This window comes from Candoia aspera, chromosome 2 (genome assembly GCF_035149785.1).
Source record: "Candoia aspera isolate rCanAsp1 chromosome 2, rCanAsp1.hap2, whole genome shotgun sequence".
Taxonomy (NCBI): domain Eukaryota; kingdom Metazoa; phylum Chordata; class Lepidosauria; order Squamata; family Boidae; genus Candoia; species Candoia aspera.
The window spans coordinates 39,983,199-40,003,164 of record NC_086154.1 but is presented as its reverse complement, the minus strand read 5'-3'; the positions used below and the strand labels follow the sequence as shown (position 1 = coordinate 40,003,164).

Below are 19,966 nucleotides of genomic sequence, written 5' to 3'. Positions count from 1 at the left end.
AATATGTATCATTCTGATACACAGCACACAAAAATAATTAATTTTTCGCAAAGCAGACTTTTTACCTCTTTTAGCTTTGGAAAATTTCTAAAATGCATGGTAAATATGTGATGAACGCTTCTTTAAAAATGGAAATGTGTTAAAAACTGTAGGCCTGTACCTTTTAGTGGGACTCCTTTATTCCCCTTTTCAGCTCCAGTTGTTTCCTCAACATTTTTGGCAACTTAATTTTAGAAGCAGAATAAATGAAAGCAAGTAAAATATATGCAAGTACATTATTTCCAAAGGCATTCTGAATACAAAGCTGAAAGTTTTTTTCCAGGTTACCCAAACTTCAGGCAATTCTACAAGTGTAAGAGAATAAAACAATTCCCTTCTTTTGTCTTTTAAGCCACTGATTGTGGATTAGCCCTGAATAATTCCTTCTTTGCTGGGGAGCCCTGAATGTTGGAAAATTGAGTTCATGATCTCAGTACTGTGAAAGCTTTGTTTTTCCAAAACATATGCCTTCCCCAAAGTTGTTCTGTTTGTTCATTCAGAAATCTGTAGCCAGGAGTTAAAGCTTCCACAAGACATATTAAGTTCTTTCTTTCTTATGAGTGGTCTCACGTCATTATGACATCTTACAGCTCTCAAACAGTAATGCTCTGTTAACATGCAACAGAGCAAAGATATGAAGAATTAAACTATGCCTTTTTTGCTCAATTTTGCTAAATTTCAAAATGTGTTCTCAATTTGCTTCCTCTGTGTTTATTTTTTCTAGTGTTCTTCTCTCTATGAGGAGCGTTACATTCTGCCTTCCCAGCACCTCAACTCCCAGATGGGGTCTCAAATCCAAGAAACTCACCCATTATTGTTGGGGGAATGGAAAGTATGTAATCCTTTGGTAAATCCAACTTAATCTATAGTACTGATCAGTGCATCATTTTAATATAAGTGCTTAAGAAAGAATAAGTGCTTTTATAACTGCTTATAATTATAAATAGATAAGTAGATATATAATTATAAGTGCTTAAGAAAAAATAAGACATATGTCTTACTGTGCTATGGGAAAAGAAAAGGCAGAGTGGCCAGTAAAGTTTCTTTCCAAGGAAGTAGAAACAACTGGTACAATCTCCTCATGACTTGTAGAAAATTGGAACATATTAAATGTTTGTGAAAATGCAGGGTATAGTGTAAATATAACTGTATTCAGTCTTTGACTTATTCCTGAAGAGATTAATTAATACCACAGATTTATTTGCATTGTTTACATCTAGATTACTTGTCCATAATGTCTAAAATAATTCATTTTAGCCAAAGAATTCAGTTTGACATAAGCCCAGATGGTGACTACTTCTATTACTCTAAAAATTGTGCTTAGTGATTCAAGTTTAATTTTAAAAAAATATGTGAGTGCAATGTAAAGAATTCTACTGCTGCTTTCTTTTCTTTAGGGTAAAGTCTGAGAATAGTATACATCTTGTTACAAATCATAATGAAATCTCTATTAGATTTACCGTTAAAAGGGTTCTGACTAACTTGGAGGAGCTTTGACATAGTAGAGTTCAAGAAATCTAGTTTGAAAATCAGATATTATACGTATCTGATTAATTTGTTTCAAAATAGGAAACTCAATATTAATTCCCTTTGTTTGCAGGCTAGGATGGTATGTCTTAATATTGGTTTCAATGTGGTTATTGGCAGATTTATTTTGTACATTAATGTGATGAAAGAAAAACATGAAGCATTCTTTTCTCATTCAGTCTGCTGATTTTTCCTTAGATTCCTGAAAACTGTAGACCCAATATGGAAGAAGGAATTGCATTGTTCTCCACCTTACTTAACAACAAGCACTTTCTCATTGTGTTTGTCCATGCTCTTGAGCAGCAGAAAGATTTTGCTGTACGAGACAGGTAGGACTCCTTGAAATCTTAAGGTAACTTGAGATAGCACAAATTTAACTCAAGCTGGCTACAGCTGTCATTCTAAACAATTAGATGAAGCCTACCCTGATTTTTTTCATTCTTTTCTGAAAAATAGAATGTTTGTTCTATGTTTTTCTGAACAGTTGCTCTGTGTTTTTTTAATCCAAGTGTTAGTGCTTATCATGGAGTGACTGTTTTATTTAAGTATTGAATAACACTGGAACATAGTGCTAGTTCTGAACTTGTTACATAACAGAAATCTTTGTAACTATATACGCTGTAAGAAATATAGTATGCCCTAACCAACAATTAGAGCTCCATTCTTGAAAACCCTTGTAGTTGGAAAAATAGGGCTGGAGAACAAGGTCATAATTCAATCAGTTAAAATCTTTCAAATGTCTTAATCTGTATTGTAGTAAAACTTAACATCAGAGAAAAACTCGATGTACATTTGCAGTAACATTGTATGTTTTTGAAGTTACTACTGCTGTGATGACATCCACTTAGATGACACTGAAGCTGAAGATGGCAGTAATAGGGAGAGAGAACCTTGACTGTTATTGGGAAGTTAACTTCTTAATCCACCATAGAAGAGTTCTCATGCTTTGCTCAGACCATGCTGTTGGAGTCTCAACCTGTTTTGAAGGACAAGTACAAGTAGTCAGCTGTGCTGCTTTTGTTAAATTTTTTGCAGTTCTTTATTTGGCATCAGGAAACTTCATACTGCATTTCATAAAAGAGTCAATCTCCATCTCCTCATCAGCCAAATCAGCTGCAAACTGTAATAGTTTATTTAAGTTTGAGAACATTAACTTCTGTTTGGGATCTTCCTCCTTTTTCTTTATAATTTTCTTCACTTGATGGAACAATTAGCATTTGGATATCTTCTTCTAGCTCCTGAGAATAAGAACCCAAGAGCTGATTAACATCACTTATTTTCATGTCTTCAAATCCATCATCTACCAGTTGTCAGACTGAAGCAACAGTACAGTTGACCTCATCAGTAATTGTGGGAAAACTGGTGAAATCATTGTTAATTGATTGTTAAAGTTTCTTCCAAACACCTTTAAGAATGGCTTGTTTTATTTCATCCAAAAATTCCTTAATGATAGTCAGTGCATAAACAATGGTGCATCCTTTCCATTCTTTTCAAATCAGATGTGAGTTATTGTTGATGATGTCAGCAAAGTGCACAAAACAATAATAGCTCTTGAATGCTTTTATAATGCCTTGATCCATGGGCTGAGGGAGTCAAGAGCTGTTTGGAGAAATAAATATTACATCAGGATGAATGGCCAGTACTTCATTTCAGGATGGCCAAGAGTATTATTAAAAAGGAAGCAAAAAAGCCTGAAAACTAAATTTGTACTTTTGAAATAGCACTATACAATGGACAAAATAAGTAGTTGATAAGCCAGTCTATGAACGGGGCACCAGTTACAAATGCTTTTCTGTTTGCTCTCCAGAAAACTGGAAGATGATTCTTGTTCTTGCTTTTAAAAGCATGGGAGTAAAGAGTTCAGTCTAAAAGCACAAACTTTATGAAAAAGTCTCCCAAAGCACTGCGTTAGAAGCATTAACCTGTCCTTGGCATGCCCATTTTTCCTCTGGAAATGAGAGTGCTGTTAGGCATGTACTTCCAGAAGGGGCCTATTTCTTTGGTGTTAAAGACTTGCTGTAACTCATACAGATATATTCATAATTAAATTCATGTTCATAGGCATATTTTTCTGATTCTGATATCAATTCAAAGACTGAGTACCTGTCTATCTTCTGTGTATTCAGATCACAGGCCATGTGAGAGGCCTTAAATGGCTTCACTGTCCCACTTTTTACGCATGCTCTTGTAACTTCTTCATTTTTCTTAATTGTGTGAGTGATAGATTCATTTACACCAACAGCCTACCAATAGCATTATTACTTAGTCCTTTACTCAATTTATTCTGCTCTTAATTTTTTTCTTCTAAAACCATGACAGACCTAGACCACTTAGCATCTGGCACCTGTTCACTTTTAATCACACACTTGGGAGCAGTCTTCGCCAACAAGTTGAACCTATGTGGCTTGCCAACTTTTATGAGAAGAACCATCCAGTACACACAACCTCACAGATACTCAGATTTGGGGAATCACACAAGCCAAATTGATAATACAGATAATTTCTTGCAGATACTCAAATTTACAAATGGCTGAATCACAGATGGTGAGGCGTTATTACCTTATGCTAAAGAAATGGCAATAAGAAATCTGAAAGGAGCTAAGTTGAAGGACCATTCCCTGAATGTTTTTATCATTATTGTATCGTAGATCTGAACAAGAGGCCTGGAATCTCAAGGGCTGTATCTGTAATGAAATATATCTTTCTTTAAAAATAAAATGTTCGTGCTGTTCTTTTATTGCTTTAAAAATGTTGCCATGCTGTATTTCAACTTGCAGGTGTTAACCTTCTCTATTATTATACTTTTTTTTCTTGTAACGATTGGCATCCATTTCTGTCAAAGGGTGGCATAATACAATGTGATTACGCACAGCTGTGATACATATGGCTTGAAACATCAACACTTTTGAGGAGCTTTGTGAAAGCAATTTGGAATGTTACCATGGTTTTAATTTCTGTTCATGTTGATTGATGAATTGCATGTTGTACTATCAGTCTCAGTTATCATTCATTAACTCTTTCTTCAGATGCAATCTGGCCTCCTTGCTTACTGTTGCACTGCATGGGAAACTAGAGTACTACACCAGCATCATGAAGGACCTCTTGGTAGATCTCATTGATGCCTCTGCTTCTAAAAATCCCAAGCTTATGCTGAGAAGGACAGAATCTGTGGTTGAGAAGATGCTGACCAATTGGATGTCCATCTGCATGTACAGCTTTCTCAGAGTAAGAAAGTGGAAGTGAAAACTTCCCTGATTGTGGCAGGCATCCTTATGGTTGTGTAAAAACAGTTGGACATTTAAGACCTGAAATGGATAGCTTTCCATTTTCATGCACTCTAATACCGCTTGTCTAATAGGTGGTTATCTAATGCTCAGTGCAGGCAAAGCATAAAAAACTGACATGACAGAAATATCATTTTTTCTTTTGAAATTGGTAATTCCTGGATAAATTTTAACCCCAAAATGATTAATTTAAATTTAGGACAGGTAACATTCCATCATCACAAGAATAAATAGTGTACTAAATTAAATTTAGTCTGATATATCAACTTGTATTTTGACTATGTTGGAGCATATATTATTTGGAAGTTAGCCAAATAGCCCTTTGGTGGTTCTCCATTCAGCTATTGTTCTATTCATGCATTTTTGGTCAATAGTCCTCCATAAAAAAAATAAGATATGTCATTATCACTTAACCCTCACAGCAACACTTTTGGACACATTAGAATGATGGTCGTGAGCTGCCTGGACCACCCGGTAAACTGAGTAGAACTATTAAATTGCTAAAAGTCCAAAGAAAAACTAATGCATAAGCAGTTGTGGCAATTTAAAAATACAATGTATTTGAACTTTGAAAAGTAAGGATTTCACAAGCAATAACTCTTTCAACAGTGCAATGGAATTAATATGTGGCAATACAGGGAACATCAGTTCTATCATTATAATGCAGTTAAAACAATAATTTGCTTGCCAAGAAAAGGCCTTGTATATGGCAACTTAATTCTAACATTTGGCAGTTCTTTATGTTGCAAAGTTTAGCTTTTCTAAGCTTTTCAAGGAAAAAATTATTTTCATTGATGCTGCTGTGGAATTTCTGTATTCACTTCTTTATTCAGATTTTGTTTCAGAATCACTCAATTTTTGTAATAATAATTTAATTAACACTATTGACATTGGCCACACTTGTTTTCAAAAACTTTTGTCTGCTTTTGGAAAACTACTAACTGATATTTCCATAGCCAGGCTAACCTAATAAATCCATGTGTAAACACCAAGGCTGCAGCTATTTATGCAAATCTCAGTAATGGGTTCAACTTACAAATATTGTCTATATACTGTCAGCAGATGTTGGCTTGCAAAAAATTCTCAAGTTTTTATGTTCCTTGAAAAATTAAGCTTAGGAATTTTGCTGAATGTAGTTCAAGTTTAAAACATACTTATGCTTACCCTAAATGTCCACTCAGCATTCCCCAACCATTTCTCTAATTCCTATAAAATCATTTTGGGAGCCATTAATTTGGTGAATACTATGCATGTTCATTTACAAGTTTTTTCCACTAAATTCTGTCAGACTTATTTTGATTTCCTGGGGAAAATTCATTAATACGAACCAACCTTTTTTAAAAAAAGAAATAAAACCTGACCAATATATAAACCTAGACACAGTTATCCTTTCATGTTTACATTTCTCTGAATTTTATTATGCAGTAGTACCCAAGTCAAAAATACATAAAAGTATGAGAATATTAAGAACTGCTTACACATGTTCATATATTAGTGAAAACTGTTGCCAGAAATGAGAATGAATTTTCATTTGCCTGAATGTGTGCACAAAAGTGTACAGATTTTTCACTTGTACACTTTGCTCTTCTGATTTGTTTTTTCTCTCACAACTTTTAATTCTTTTTTTGCATTAGGTTTACTCCTAAAGAGAATTCTGTGTGTGTGTGTGTGTGTGTGTGTAGAAACAAAATAGAACATATTGTGCCTGAAAAAAGGCAGACATTGTTGAAAGTAAAACAGATTCATCTATCCCAATTCTCAATTCTCTCAAATAAGTGTTCATACAGCTGTAACTTTAATGTGCAAATGTTGAGTCATTCTTTTTTGTTTGTTTGTTTAAACATTTACGTTATCTTTACTTTTAAGGAAAAGTTTATGGTATGAATGCTGCAAATGAAACAACACTATAAAATAAATTTAGCTAGAATTCTGTTATTAAAGTATTCAAGGTCTAAACCTTAAATCAATTTATTCATGTATTTATTTATAGTAAATTTATAGACCCCTAATCTCATATACATGACTCTGGGTGGCTCACAATTAAAACAGAATAAAAAACAGTAAAAACAACCAGAGTTAAAAACAACAAAAATAACGTATAAATAGCAGCTGAGAAGACTCATGGTCACTCAAACAAGCCCTGACATGCGCTTACCCATGCTATCAGGGCCCCAGGCTCGATGTTTTTAGTGCCTTGTGAAGGGCCATGTATGCTTGATGTTAGCCCTTCAACAAACTGGGAATGGGGAAAAGTAGGAAGCAAGTTGGTTTCTTTTTAACTGGTGCTAAAATCTACTGATCTTGCATAAAGTCACTGTAAGAAAGCAGAAACCTCTGTTGAGAGAAAAGAACTCAGTTGGAATCTGATACAACCAAGCTGACTGCCTAATATCTCCTGAAGGGGGATATAAAGCAACAATATATGGTTTTCTGGAAGGAAATCAAGTTTTATCTTATGGCACTTGAGTAGGATATCTTATAGAAGAAATTAATATCTGCAACTTTCAGGCCTCTTTTTCTTTCAATTCCTTAATTTCAGTACAAGTGAAGAAAGAATTGTGCATTGACTAGCATTTTTAACACCATAGATCCTATTTTGTGATTATATGAGGGCAGGAGAATTGCTTGGAGGAAGTATTTGAAGCACATAGGAACGATGAAAGATAAAAGGTTTGTAGTAGGAAACTGAAGTACAGTTTAAAATTCCTAACCATTAATCTAAAACATGAACTGTTTTATAAATAATGCTCCCTTTTAAATCTGGGATAATCCTAGCTATGAGAAAGAAAAAAGACAGATGTTATAAACATACATTGATTCTCCATGTAGGCTGTGATAATAATTTTTGGTATTTTGCAGAGCAGTATGATTGGCTGAATCTAAAACAGCCTGCCAGTAAACTAGATAGTTTGGAAGAGTATTGATTTTGACAAGGATAAGACAGTGCTACCTTTCCATCTGGTGTTCTTGTTCTGCTAAAACTCAGTAGTACATGTAGACGTCGCTTAGCAACTGCCTCATTTAGCAATCATTTGCAGTTATGACTGATGAAAAAATAACTTTATGACCAATCCTCACATTTACGATCTTTGCAGGTCGGTAAAGCAAAGGAAAGCTAAAGTAAGATTGTAAGCACTCTTTGCTTAACAACTGAGTTGCAGTCCCAATTGTGGTTGCTAAATGAGGACTACCTGTAGTTCATAGGAAAATGCCCATGATCACTTTCAATATTATTCACAAAAGTAATAGACCTGCCCTTAAAAACACACAATCTTAAAAAAAAAAAAAAAAAGCTTTCTGTGCAGAAGCTTGGTTCTGCCTGCTCTGTTGCTAAAAACAATTCTTGACTGCTATTTGTATAACTTTGTAGGCATACTTTCTCATTGTCATTTGGTCTGCTTGGATTGTTCTTCAAGCAGCAGCAATATTTCCATAAAGATTTTCAGAGCAATCTTTGTAGTGATCTATCAATAAAAGGGAGAAGGGGGTGGGGAGGTAAAGTGCATGGAAGTTCATCTGTTGTTTTCTAAATGTTTATTAAACTTTAAAAATATTACAATTAACATTTCTTAGAAAACATTAATATGTAACCTTACATAAAAACTATATAGCTATTCATTCATTCATTCATTCATTCATTCAATTTATATGGCTGCCCATCTCAAATTCATGATTCCGGGAAGCTAAAAACAGTTAAAAACACTGTAAAATGTGAAACAGTAAAAACAACATGCATATAATCAGCAGCTGAGGTAAAAGCAGAACAACCAGCCACAAATTAATATAACCATTGCAGAGGCTTATGGGCCACATATCTGGATCCCAAACTGACAAAAGCATGTATTTAGTCCTTGCAAAAGGCCAGCAGGATCGGGGGGGTGGGTGTCTCTGGGGTGATGATGTTTCAAAGGATGGATGCCACGACAGAAATGGCTCTTTCTGGGTCCCACCAGAGAGCACTCTGTAATGACTCAGAGCACGCCTCTCCTTGCCAGACTTAATGGGACAGGTAGATATAATGGAAGAGGAGGTCCCTCAAATAACCCTTAAATAAAAGACTATACTTTAAAGAAAAATCCTAACATTTTATATAATAAACTGTAAGATGGAAAAAGAGAAAAGCTTTACTAAACTACCTAAAGTGGAGGAAAAAACAGAAAAAGGAAAAGAAAGAATAAAAAAATGAAAAAAAAAATCCCTAGAAAACAAAGAATAAGAAAATTTAATAAAACAACTAAACCTAAACAACTAAAAAATATTAAATTATATCTAAATTTAAATTAAATAGAAAAGACAAAAAGTCATTTAAAAAAGAAAAGGATTACCAGAGTGTTGAAATTATATTAATTTCTTCCATTCCATCATATTTCAATTTCTAAATGATGAATTAAACCTAGACCACTATATTGTCTGGCCATGCCTCTGTTTCAATATACCTCCTTTACCTGGTATTACCTGGCTCCCTATTGCTTTGTCCTACCCCTATCTACCACTTCACTGGCCTATCAAACTGTTTTAATCATGTGTCTACTGTTCATCTGGAATAACACCAGGTATATATTCAGAATTACCCCAAGTGACAGTCTACTGTTTCAGGCCATCACTAGGCTGGCACAGTAACTTGAAAGGTGGCACAAAGTATTTATTTTGCTTTCAGTATGATAGTTGAAGTGCTAACATGGTTTTAAAACTTTCTGGTGGAGGAAAAGTGCCAAGCCTCTGATTCCCAGGATCCTGTTGCCCAACCCCACCTCATTACAGCATTAAAGAATGTGATTGGTGTTTTTTCTGACTTCACTGATTATTTGCCATCAACTCGGTGTCACCTCTTAGCAACCACATAGATTTTCTCCAGAATGATCTGTCCCCAACCTGGGGCTTTAGGTCTTTCAACGGTGGACCCATTGCCACTGTACTTGAGTCCATCCCCCTTGCTGCTGGTTCTCCTCTTCTTCTCTTTCCTTCCACATTCCCCATCACAATGGACTTCTCCAAAGAGTTAGGTCTTTGCATAATATGTCCAATGATAATTTGAGCTTGGTCATTTGTGCCTGGAGTGAGAACTCTGGTTAATTTGTTCAATGATCCATTTGATTTTTTTCCTGGCTCTCCATGGTATTTTCAGAAGTCTTCTGAAATTCAAAAACATCAGTACTCTGATGCAAACTTCCACCAAAGAACAGCTGTTCTTTCTGCATGACTACCTGAGACAAGGTACCCTGCCCCCTAGTGTCAGATACAAACCTCCAATAAACTGCACAGCTAGATGGAAAATAGCACAACAAAGCAGGCGAAAAATGATACGGCTAATGGTCATGGATGCTCACCTCAGATTAAACAAATATCAACACACCATAGACACCCTCAAAGAAGAACTAGAACAAACTATGACTCTGGAACATATTAACATGCTGATGACTACAGTCAAGACCACATCACTGAGACAAGCCGAAAAAAGGAAAACTAAACTCCAAACTAAACTACTTAAATTAAACCCCAGAAACAAAGAGACACGGAACCAGAATGGGTGGTCAACATGTCCAGCCGCCCACTATCCACTGCAGAACACAATATCCCACAGGGAGGCTTGAAGTACAACACAGAGAACGCGAATAAATTAGAATTCTTTGCAGCTTTAGAAGCAGCATTTAAAACTACAGGACTTACTACAGAAACCCAAGAGGATGTAAGACAGATAATCATACCACAAATCAGAAGGACGTGTAAACAGAACCAACTGAAAGCAGAGGACAGAGCAGCCCTCAAACACCTAAAGATGGACCAAACTACCATCATCCTCCCAGCAGACAAAGGCCGTACCACCATCGTTATGGACAGATCGTAATATATACAAAAGGCCAAAGAATTACTCGAGGACAAAGAAATCTACACCCCAGTAAACACCAACCCCATACAGAAACTGGACAACCAGATCAAAAGAATTCTCAACAACCTCACCAAGAAAGGCCAAATTACACAAGAAGAACAGTGGCAGATGCAAAGCAGTGGACCCATCCTCCCACGCTTCTACGGATGCCCCAAAATACACAAGCCTGACATACCACTTTGGCCCATTGTATCATTACCAGGGACTCCCACATACAATATAGCGAAAGAACTTACAAGGAAACTTGGACATCTCACAGAGAAGAGTGAATATTCCATCAACTCCCCACTACAATGCCTCCAGAAAATCAAAGACCTAAAAATAGAAGATGATGAAATTATGGTGTCACTTGATGTTACAGCTCTCTTCACATCCATAGATCTAGCACTAGCGAAAGAATCCATGGCAGCAGTCCTGTGCAACACACCTGACCTAGCCAGATACACTAAGATCGAAATACCCAGAATTATGGACTTCATCGACCTCTGCCTCACCACCTACTTTCAGTTTGATGGACAAATATGCCAATATCAAAGGAACACCCATGGGATCACCACTCTCAGGACTCACAGCAGAGATTGTAATGCAGCGTCTAGAAATGATAGCACTCCCACGTATACAACCCAAAGTATGGATCCAGTACGTAGATGACACGTTTGTCATAATAAAAAAGGAACAACTGAAGGAAACACATGAAACCATCAACAACATCTTCAATGGAATAAAATTCACAAGGGAAGAGGAAAACAACAACACACTGCCCTTCTTGGACATCCTCATCAGTAGAGGAAATGATGGCAAGTTAGAAACACAAGTCTACCAGAAAGCTACCCACACTAACCAAGTGCTCCATTACCTAAGCAACAACCCACCCTCCCACAAGAGGAGCTGTGTAAGAACATTATTCAGATGAGCACTTACACACTGCAGCAACCCAGAACACCAGAAAAAGGAAACAGATCATCTGTACAGCATCTTCCAGCAAAATGGATACCCGCTCAACTTTATCAAAAAGTGCCTCACCACCTAACCCACTACAACCCAACCAACAGAAACTAAGAAAAGGATAACACTGCCATACATCAGAAACATCTCAGAAACTATCAACAGACTGTTACAAACACATGGCATCACTGTAGCACATAAACCAATCAACACTCTTCAAAACATCTTTAGCAATCCAAAAGACCCAGTAGCCCAAGAAGAAAAAACAGGAGTTATTTACAACATACTGTATAAGGACTGTAACTGCCACCATGTAGGACAGACAGACAGAAGACTAGCAGAGTGCAGTCACAAACACCAACTGGCAGTCAAAAGACATGATAAAAACTCCTTAACCTCACAACACATGGACAGACTTAACCATACTTTCAACTGGGAAACTGTGAACATCCTAAACCAAGCCAAATCCAAAAAGGCTAGAGAATTCCTGGAAGCTTGGCACTCAGACAAAGCAGCCATCAACAGACGCATAGAAGTAAGCAGCATTTACATACCATTCAAAAGAGACAAGAGAAAAGCCAAAAGACCAGTACACTCCCTTGCCAGCAATCAACACCCAGATATGCAAAGATTAACACTAGGATTAACACCAAATGTTAATCAAACAGCACAATACACCCTAATCAAGGAACTATTAACTCAGTCGATCAACCAAGCAGTAAACAACCGCCCAATCAAGGAACTCCCAGGGAGAGAACAACACCTCCACCAACACAAGCTGGACAACCCATGGTATATAAACCGAGAGCAAGGCCCTCTCCCTCTTCGCACTGAAGATGTTGCCTAGTCTGGCAATGAAACATCTGCAAGAAAACAACAAGGCTCAGAGAGCACCAAGAACTCCACATCAGTACTCTTTCTATCTTGCTTCTTCAAAGTCCAACTTTCACTTCCATAGAGTCTCACAGGGAAAACCACTTTAAACTTTAAACTTTGTAGGTGTAGATATATACTGGCTTCTGAATGACTTTTCCAGGGCCTTCATTGCTACTCTACCAAATGCTAGTCTATGGGATATTTCTTGACTGCTGGTTCCTTTATTGTTGTTAATCAATCATAAAGAGCAGAAGCTGCCCACCCAGCTTCACTGTTAATTCTAAGACTGGTCGCTGTTCCTGTTATTAGTTTGGTCTTCATATTAAATCTTAGACCCAATTTTACACTGTTCTCTTTCATTTTCATTGCTAGAGCTTCCAGAACATTTGTATTTTCAACTTCCAAAGTAGTGTCATTAACATAGTGCAGTTTGTTGATGTTTGCTCCTCCAATTTTGAAACCACGCTCATCTTCTTCTGATCCAACTTCCTTTAGTATGCAGTATATTCAGCATATAGGTTGGTCTAGTGATGAAGGCAACAGGCTAGAAACCAGGAGACTGAGAATTCTAGTCCCGCCTAAGGCATGAAAGCTGGCTGGGCGACTTTGGACCAGTCACTCTCTCTCAGCCCAACTCACCTCACAGAGTTGTTGTTGTGGGCAAAAGAGGAGGAGGAAGGAGTGATAGGTAAGTTTGCCGCCTTGAGTTATTTATAAAAATAATAAAGGCAGGATAGAAAATGAATAAATAAGGAAGCCAGAGCTTCCTAATCTATGTATAGGTTTTGCATGAGGACAATGAAATGTTCTGGGATTCCCATTTTTCTAAGCATATTCCACAGCTTCATGTGATAGGCCCAATCAAAGGCCTTTCTATAATCAATGAAGCACATATCAACTTCTTTCTGGTATTCTTTGGCTTTCTCAATTATCCAGTGCATCAGCAATAATGTCTCATGTAGGGAATATCTTCTAAGGTAACTTGGATGTTCACATCAGTACTGGACAGAATTTCATATACTCTTCCATCTTTTGTAAATCAGCTACTACCTGTCTATTGGCATCATTTAGCACACTGAATTGAGATTGGAACCTCCATCTGAGTTCAGAAATCTTTTGGAAGACTTTCTTTGTAGTTCTGTGTCTGTTTCCATCCTTGCTGTCTTTACAAATGTCGTAATACTGCTTCTTGTCTCTTCTAACAGCTCTCTGGAATTCTTTATTAAGTTCCTTCCTGAGATAATTGTCTTTCTTGGCTTTGGCTTCTCTTCTCTTCTTGGCAATTTCCACCATTTGTTCAGTCATCCAGTTTGCTTTCTTCTGTTTTTTATCTTTGGCAGTCTCTTTTCACATTCATCCTTAACAATCTATTTGGTTTCATTCCTCAGTTCCTCTGGTTCCCTATCAGTGAGACACCAAACTGATTCCTGATGTTTTCCTTGAAAGTGGTGGGTATATGTTCAAAAAACCCAGGCCATGTCTTCGCTGTTATCACTTAACTCTTCTATCTCTGTACTAATAATATAGTCCATTTGATTTCTCTGTGCTCCGTCTGGTGATGTTCATATATATAGGCATTGTTTTGGTTGTTTGAAGATTGGGTTAGCAATGAAGAAATCATTGGATTGGCAGAAATAATTCTTCTGCTTCATTTTGCTTTCCTTGGCCATCCAGTCCAACTGTATTTTCCTCCTTAATATTTCCAACTTTCCAGTCTTCAACCACAAGCAGCTTATCTAGCTTGCACGTTCTATCTATTTCAAATTGAATGTGACCATGAAACTCATCACTTCCTCTTCTTCTGCATCATTGGCTGGAGCATAAACTTGTCACATTAAAGCGTTGTCCATGAAGACTGATTTATATTATTTGGTCACTGATTGCATTGTAGACTAGTACTGTTCTTGCTGTATCCTTCCTGGCTATGGAAGCATTGCCATTACTTCTTTGTTTTCATGTCCTTAGTAATGAACTGTATAATCTTCTGACTGAAAGTGTCCAATTCCAGTCCATTTCAATTTGCAGATGCCTAAGATGTCAGTGTGTAATTGATTCATTTCATTTTTCCCTGTGTTGAGCTTTTCCATGTTCATACTTCTTAAGTTCCATGTTTTCACTGTAATTCTATCTTACAGCTTTGGATTTTCTTTTCCTGCATGGCAACATCAGCTTTAATCTAGTCATGTCATAAACACTATTACTCCAAAAGATCCTCAGCTGTTCCTTAGTAGCATGTGAGTGCCATCGAACTTGGGAGGCCTATCATCCAGCACTACATTGTCAGTCACTTTATGTTGTATGTTCATGTGGTTTTCTTGGTAAAATACAGGAGTGGTTTACCATTGCTTTCTCCCATGCACTATGAAATTATGCCTTTGCCATTATCACTAAAGCAATAATCTGTTTCCAGCATCTTCCTATATCCCTGCTGCCAAAATATAAATGCTTGCTTGCTTTAACTGGGTAGCTGAGACAATCTTCACCTCCTTGGGTGACCCTGCTAGGAGTGTATGCTTTTTCTGATCTAGCGAGTAAGAATAGGAATGCTGGTGGGAAGGGAAATTCACCCATGAATTGCTGTCCTTCACTTGTCTCTATTAAACCTGTAGGGACCGCACTGGTAAAGAGATTTATTCCTGAGGCAGGATCGAGATTGGCTGTTTGAATAGAACAAATTATGCCAATGTATTTTGGCTCCCTTACAGACTGGAGGAAAGCATAGTAAGGTGGCTGTCTTGATAAGCCTTTGTTTTAATTGAATGCAATCTGTAGATTGTGAACCTACTTATAAGAACTGAAATAAATGTCCTTTTAATCCTCCTAGATGAGATACCAGGGATTATCCTATGCACAGAAAGAATAATTTTAAGATGGTGTTTGAAGCATCACAAATCTGTTCCCTTTTCACACTTGGGAATAGTTGTAAATCATCTGACTACATGCTGTGCTGGAAACATTATAATGCAGTGACATTTCTTACTGCTTTGGAACTAGTAAGTGAAGTCAAATGCAACTGAAAACAAAATCTTAAGCCTGGCAGAAAGAGTACTGCATTGCATTTCGTTTAGGAGAAGCTTCTGGATATGTCCTAATGCTGGTGAAGATGCGTCCACTAAGCTGGAGAAGATATGTTGGAGGTGGTGACTACAAACTATCAGGACCATCAGAATATTTTAGATTAATACATTTTAAAGATAACCATTTCCCAAAATTCTTATTAAAATTGAACTTTTACATTGGGACAATGCTAGATGTTTTTAATTCAAAAATGACTTTATCACCCAATTCCCAAGATTCTGTGATTCCCAACAACCAGCATTTATGTATATGGCTTTCAGTGATCTTGGTAAGTCCTTCTTTTTTAGTGTTCATTCTGGTCTAATTGTAGCAGCAGATTTTTCCTCAAAAATGATTTTTGTCTTTTTGGTAACAGTAAAAAACAAAACACCAAGGATGAAGAGATTCATTTTGGGTTAATACCAGCGTTAAATATCACTCGTGAGTGATAGTATCTTCTCTAAAATATTCTGGAAAGTGTATATTCCATCTGTAAGGAAAAAATGGCTTTTAAATTTGTACAGTGAGCCTAAAGTCTTAGAAAAACCTGCTTTTAGCAGGACCGTTTATCCAATCTCTGAAAGAAGATTTTTGCTCTCTTGTCTATGAATGATGTTAAGTTGTGGACATCCAGATTCTCTGTGTGCCTTTTCCAGTCCCTGGATCCCTACGGTTTCTTACTGGAGCCAAGGATTCAGTATAACAGGCAAAAATTGTCCTTTGTTGATCCATCAAGGAAAGATGGTAATGATCAGGCATAAACAATCACAGTGACCAACATTATTTGGTCTAGTGGTTAAGGTGCTGGGCTAGAAACCAGGAGACTGAGAGTTCTAGTCCCGCCTTAGGCATGAAAGCCAGCTGGGTGACCTTGGGCCAGTCACTCTCTCTCAGCCTAACTCACCTCACAGGGTGGTGGTTGTGGGGAAAATAGGAGGAGGAAGGAGTAGTAGGTATGTTCGCCGCCTTGAGTTATTTATAAAAATAATAACAGTGGGATAAAAATAAAATAAATAAATAAATAAAATATCTTGGTATAAAACTCAAATACCTGGTTAGATCACGGTCTTCAAGAACTCAACCCATCTTCAGTCTTCACTCCTTAATTTATGACACAGCAAAATAGAAAAGTTTGTTTGTTTGTTTGTTTATTAGATTTATATCACCACCCATCTCCCCCAATGGGGGGTTCTGGGCAGTTTACAATAAAATAACACTAAAAACATAACCACCTAAAATTACCATTAAAATATAAATAAAAACAAATGTAAAATCCAAGTGGAGATGGAACACAATCACTAAGAGGTGCTATGGCGCCAGCCATCCCCAGGTGGAGCTATTGCTCTCCCCCTCCCAAGCAAGGCGGCAGAACCAGGTCTTCAGTTTCTTCCGGATGTCTGAGAGCAAGGAAACCCGTCTCAGCTCCGGGGGCAAGATGCTCCAAAGGGCGGGCACCACTGCAGAGAAGTCTTGCCTCCTGGACCCCGCTAGATGAAATTCCTTTACTGATGGGGACCATAGCATGCCCTCCCTGCCTAACTGGGTGGGACGGGTCAATGTTATGGGGGTGAGACGGTCCCTCAGATACCCTGGTCCCATGCCATGTAGGGCTTTAAAGGTGATAACCAACACCATGAATTGGACCCGGAAGCAAACTGGTACCCGATGCAGCTCGCATAACAGTGGTGTCACATGGGCTGATTTTACAGCCCTGATAACTGTCCGGGCAGCCGCATTCTGGACCAGCTGAAGCTTCCGGATGCTCTTCAAGGGTAGCCCCATGTAAAGTGCATTGCAGTAGTCTATATGGGAGATGACAAGGGCATGAGTGACCGTTCGAGGGCATCTCTGTCCAGGAATGGGCATAGTTGGCGCACCACCCGAAGATGTGCAAAGGCCCTCCTGGCTGCGACTGCCACCTGCTCTTTGAGCAGGAGTCAGTCCAGGAGGACCCCCAGGTTCCGCACTGGCTCCAAAGGGGGAAGTGCCACCCCATCCAGAACTAAAAAAAGTTCCTTTCTTGATGAAATTAGACAATTCAGCATGTTGATTAATGGTATGGTCTCTAAGAGAGACATCAGTTATTTGCTTTCCATCATCTGTTTGCAAAACTCTTTCACAAAGAGGGCAGTGTTAATGAATGAAAATTCAAAATAGACTTCCAAAATCAATTTTGTTCTATGGAGCTGTAACTCCACAGTGTTTTCATTACATTGTTTAGTGACCCATTTATACTGTATGTGGTAACTATAATGAGATTTTTATTCAATCTCCTGATGATACCATAACTTCTAATTCTACCTACACTTTTAATTTCCTAAAATCCATTCAACAGATTTCTAGAATCACAGAAAATAAATCATAACTCTTATAATTTTTGAAGGCTTCTTCCTTTTTCCAGTAGAGAAATTGAATTTTTAAAAATTAGATGCATCATCTTGGTTTTAAATTATATTGATGCTTGTAGCCCCAAAATACTTGTAGCAAAGCTCTATAGTTTAATTCACAAGTGCACTATATATTTTCAAAATATTTATGGTGCACTGATAACATCATTATTGTTATAATGGCAAGAGAGTAAATAAAATATATAATAATTTTTCCTCAAAAAAAGCTAGGAGATACTTTTCTACTAGAGGTACATAGAACAGTCAGATAATCAAGAAGAAAATGAAAGACAAAGTGGATGATTAATTGTAACGTTTTGTGAAAATAAAACTAGTCTCTTGGAGTCAATGACCTTGCATCTAAATTCATCAACAGTTAATTTGTCCCACAATTTAAATCATATAAGTGTGTGTGTGTGTGCACGTGCGCTATATATATATCATTTAAATTATATATGCTAGTCAGATGTCTCCAAAATGTACCTAATTTGTTTCTGTGAAACAAATCCACTCATACAAGTGTTTTTTGTACAGATATTAACTAGCTCTCTTGTAGCATTAGGCCATGAGACATACAGTATATGATGTTAGATCTGTTTTTAGTTCTTGAATTATCCCCATTAATCACAACATCTATTTGAAACAGCTGCTGCAAAAGGTCCTTAACAATTGTGTGGTGGAAAAATTCCAGCTGCTTACAGTTTTCCTCATAAGTTCGCATTACATGATTTAAACATTTGTTTTATATTAATGCTGTGCCAAACAATCCATCCATTTGTGTTGCAGAACAGGAAAATAGAAGAGCAAGCCCTCTAAAAGTGGAAACATTCAAAATAGTCGACTGTAGTTATCCATCGTGTAAGCAATAGGCAACTGCAATGCCAAACCCTTATTTCAGTTAAAAAGTTAGTCTCTTTATGTAAGATTCCACCTAGGTTCTTCGTTGCCCCAGTCAGATTGTTCGACTTTTAATAAGCAAATCTGTAGTGTTCTCAGTGCAGACTAGATTAGACTAGGCTAGCCTAAGTCCCTCAGTGTTTACTGATTGGCGTGTCAAACTGCAAGACATCATTAGATTCAGACTTAATCAGCTATGTGTACTAATAGCATGGATGTGTTGTATGTGTATGAACAGTGAATACACAGACAGGTAGATATGTTCCACGGAATTCCCATCTGTCACATTCATGTTTCTTATACTCTAGGATGCTTGTGGTCAGTGGGAATGTGGATACTCATGCCAAGTACAGGTAGTCCTCACCTAACAACCACAATTGGGACTGGAATTTCGATTGCTAAGCAAAGTGGTCATTAAGTGATTCCTACCCGATTTTATGACCTTTTTTGCAACAGTTGTTAAGTGAATCACTGTGGGCATTAAGCGAACCGAGTGGTTGTTAAGCGAATCACGCAATTCCCCATTGATTTTGCTTGTCAGAAGCCGACCAGGAAGGTAAAAAATGGTGATCACAGGACGTTGCAATGGTCATAAATGCGAACTGGTTGCCAAGGGCCCAAATCATGATCACATGACCGTGGGGATGCTGTGACGGTTGTAGTGTGAGGACCAGTCGTAAGTCTTTTTTTCCAGCACCATCTTAAGTCCAAACTGTCACTAAATGAATGATTGTTAAGTGAGGACTATCTGTAAAAAGGTTGTGATAGTAATTTAGTGTAACAATTGCCTAGTAATATAAATACTGTCACATCTATTGTTAAACAATAGTATGCAACAAACTAGGTAACTTGAATTTGAATGTACTATATGTATAACCATGATCTGTGCTAATTGTGGTTAGGTATAAATCAATGTCAGATAGCTGTATTTCATCACCTAGAAATTCCTTTCCTATTGAAAACGGGAAACAGCAGAAGCAAAAAATAAAAGCAAGTAAGAATCTTTAAATTATGGTATACTGATACATTTAACAAAGTAGGGTCTGAACAAAAAGTTTTTCATTTGC

At 37.3% G+C, this 19,966-nt stretch overlaps 1 protein-coding gene across 1 annotated transcript in view; it reads left to right on the top strand.

Annotated features, from left to right (window-relative positions):
* PLXND1 (plexin D1) overlaps positions 1-19,966 on the top strand; it is a 193,069-nt gene that overhangs the window by 129,204 nt on the left and 43,899 nt on the right. Inside the window, exons 23-25 of the mRNA XM_063291644.1 lie at positions 764-871; positions 1,765-1,895; positions 4,593-4,791. Of these exons, the coding sequence (XP_063147714.1) occupies positions 764-871; positions 1,765-1,895; positions 4,593-4,791 (438 nt within the window). The remainder of the gene's footprint in view (positions 1-763; positions 872-1,764; positions 1,896-4,592; positions 4,792-19,966) is intronic.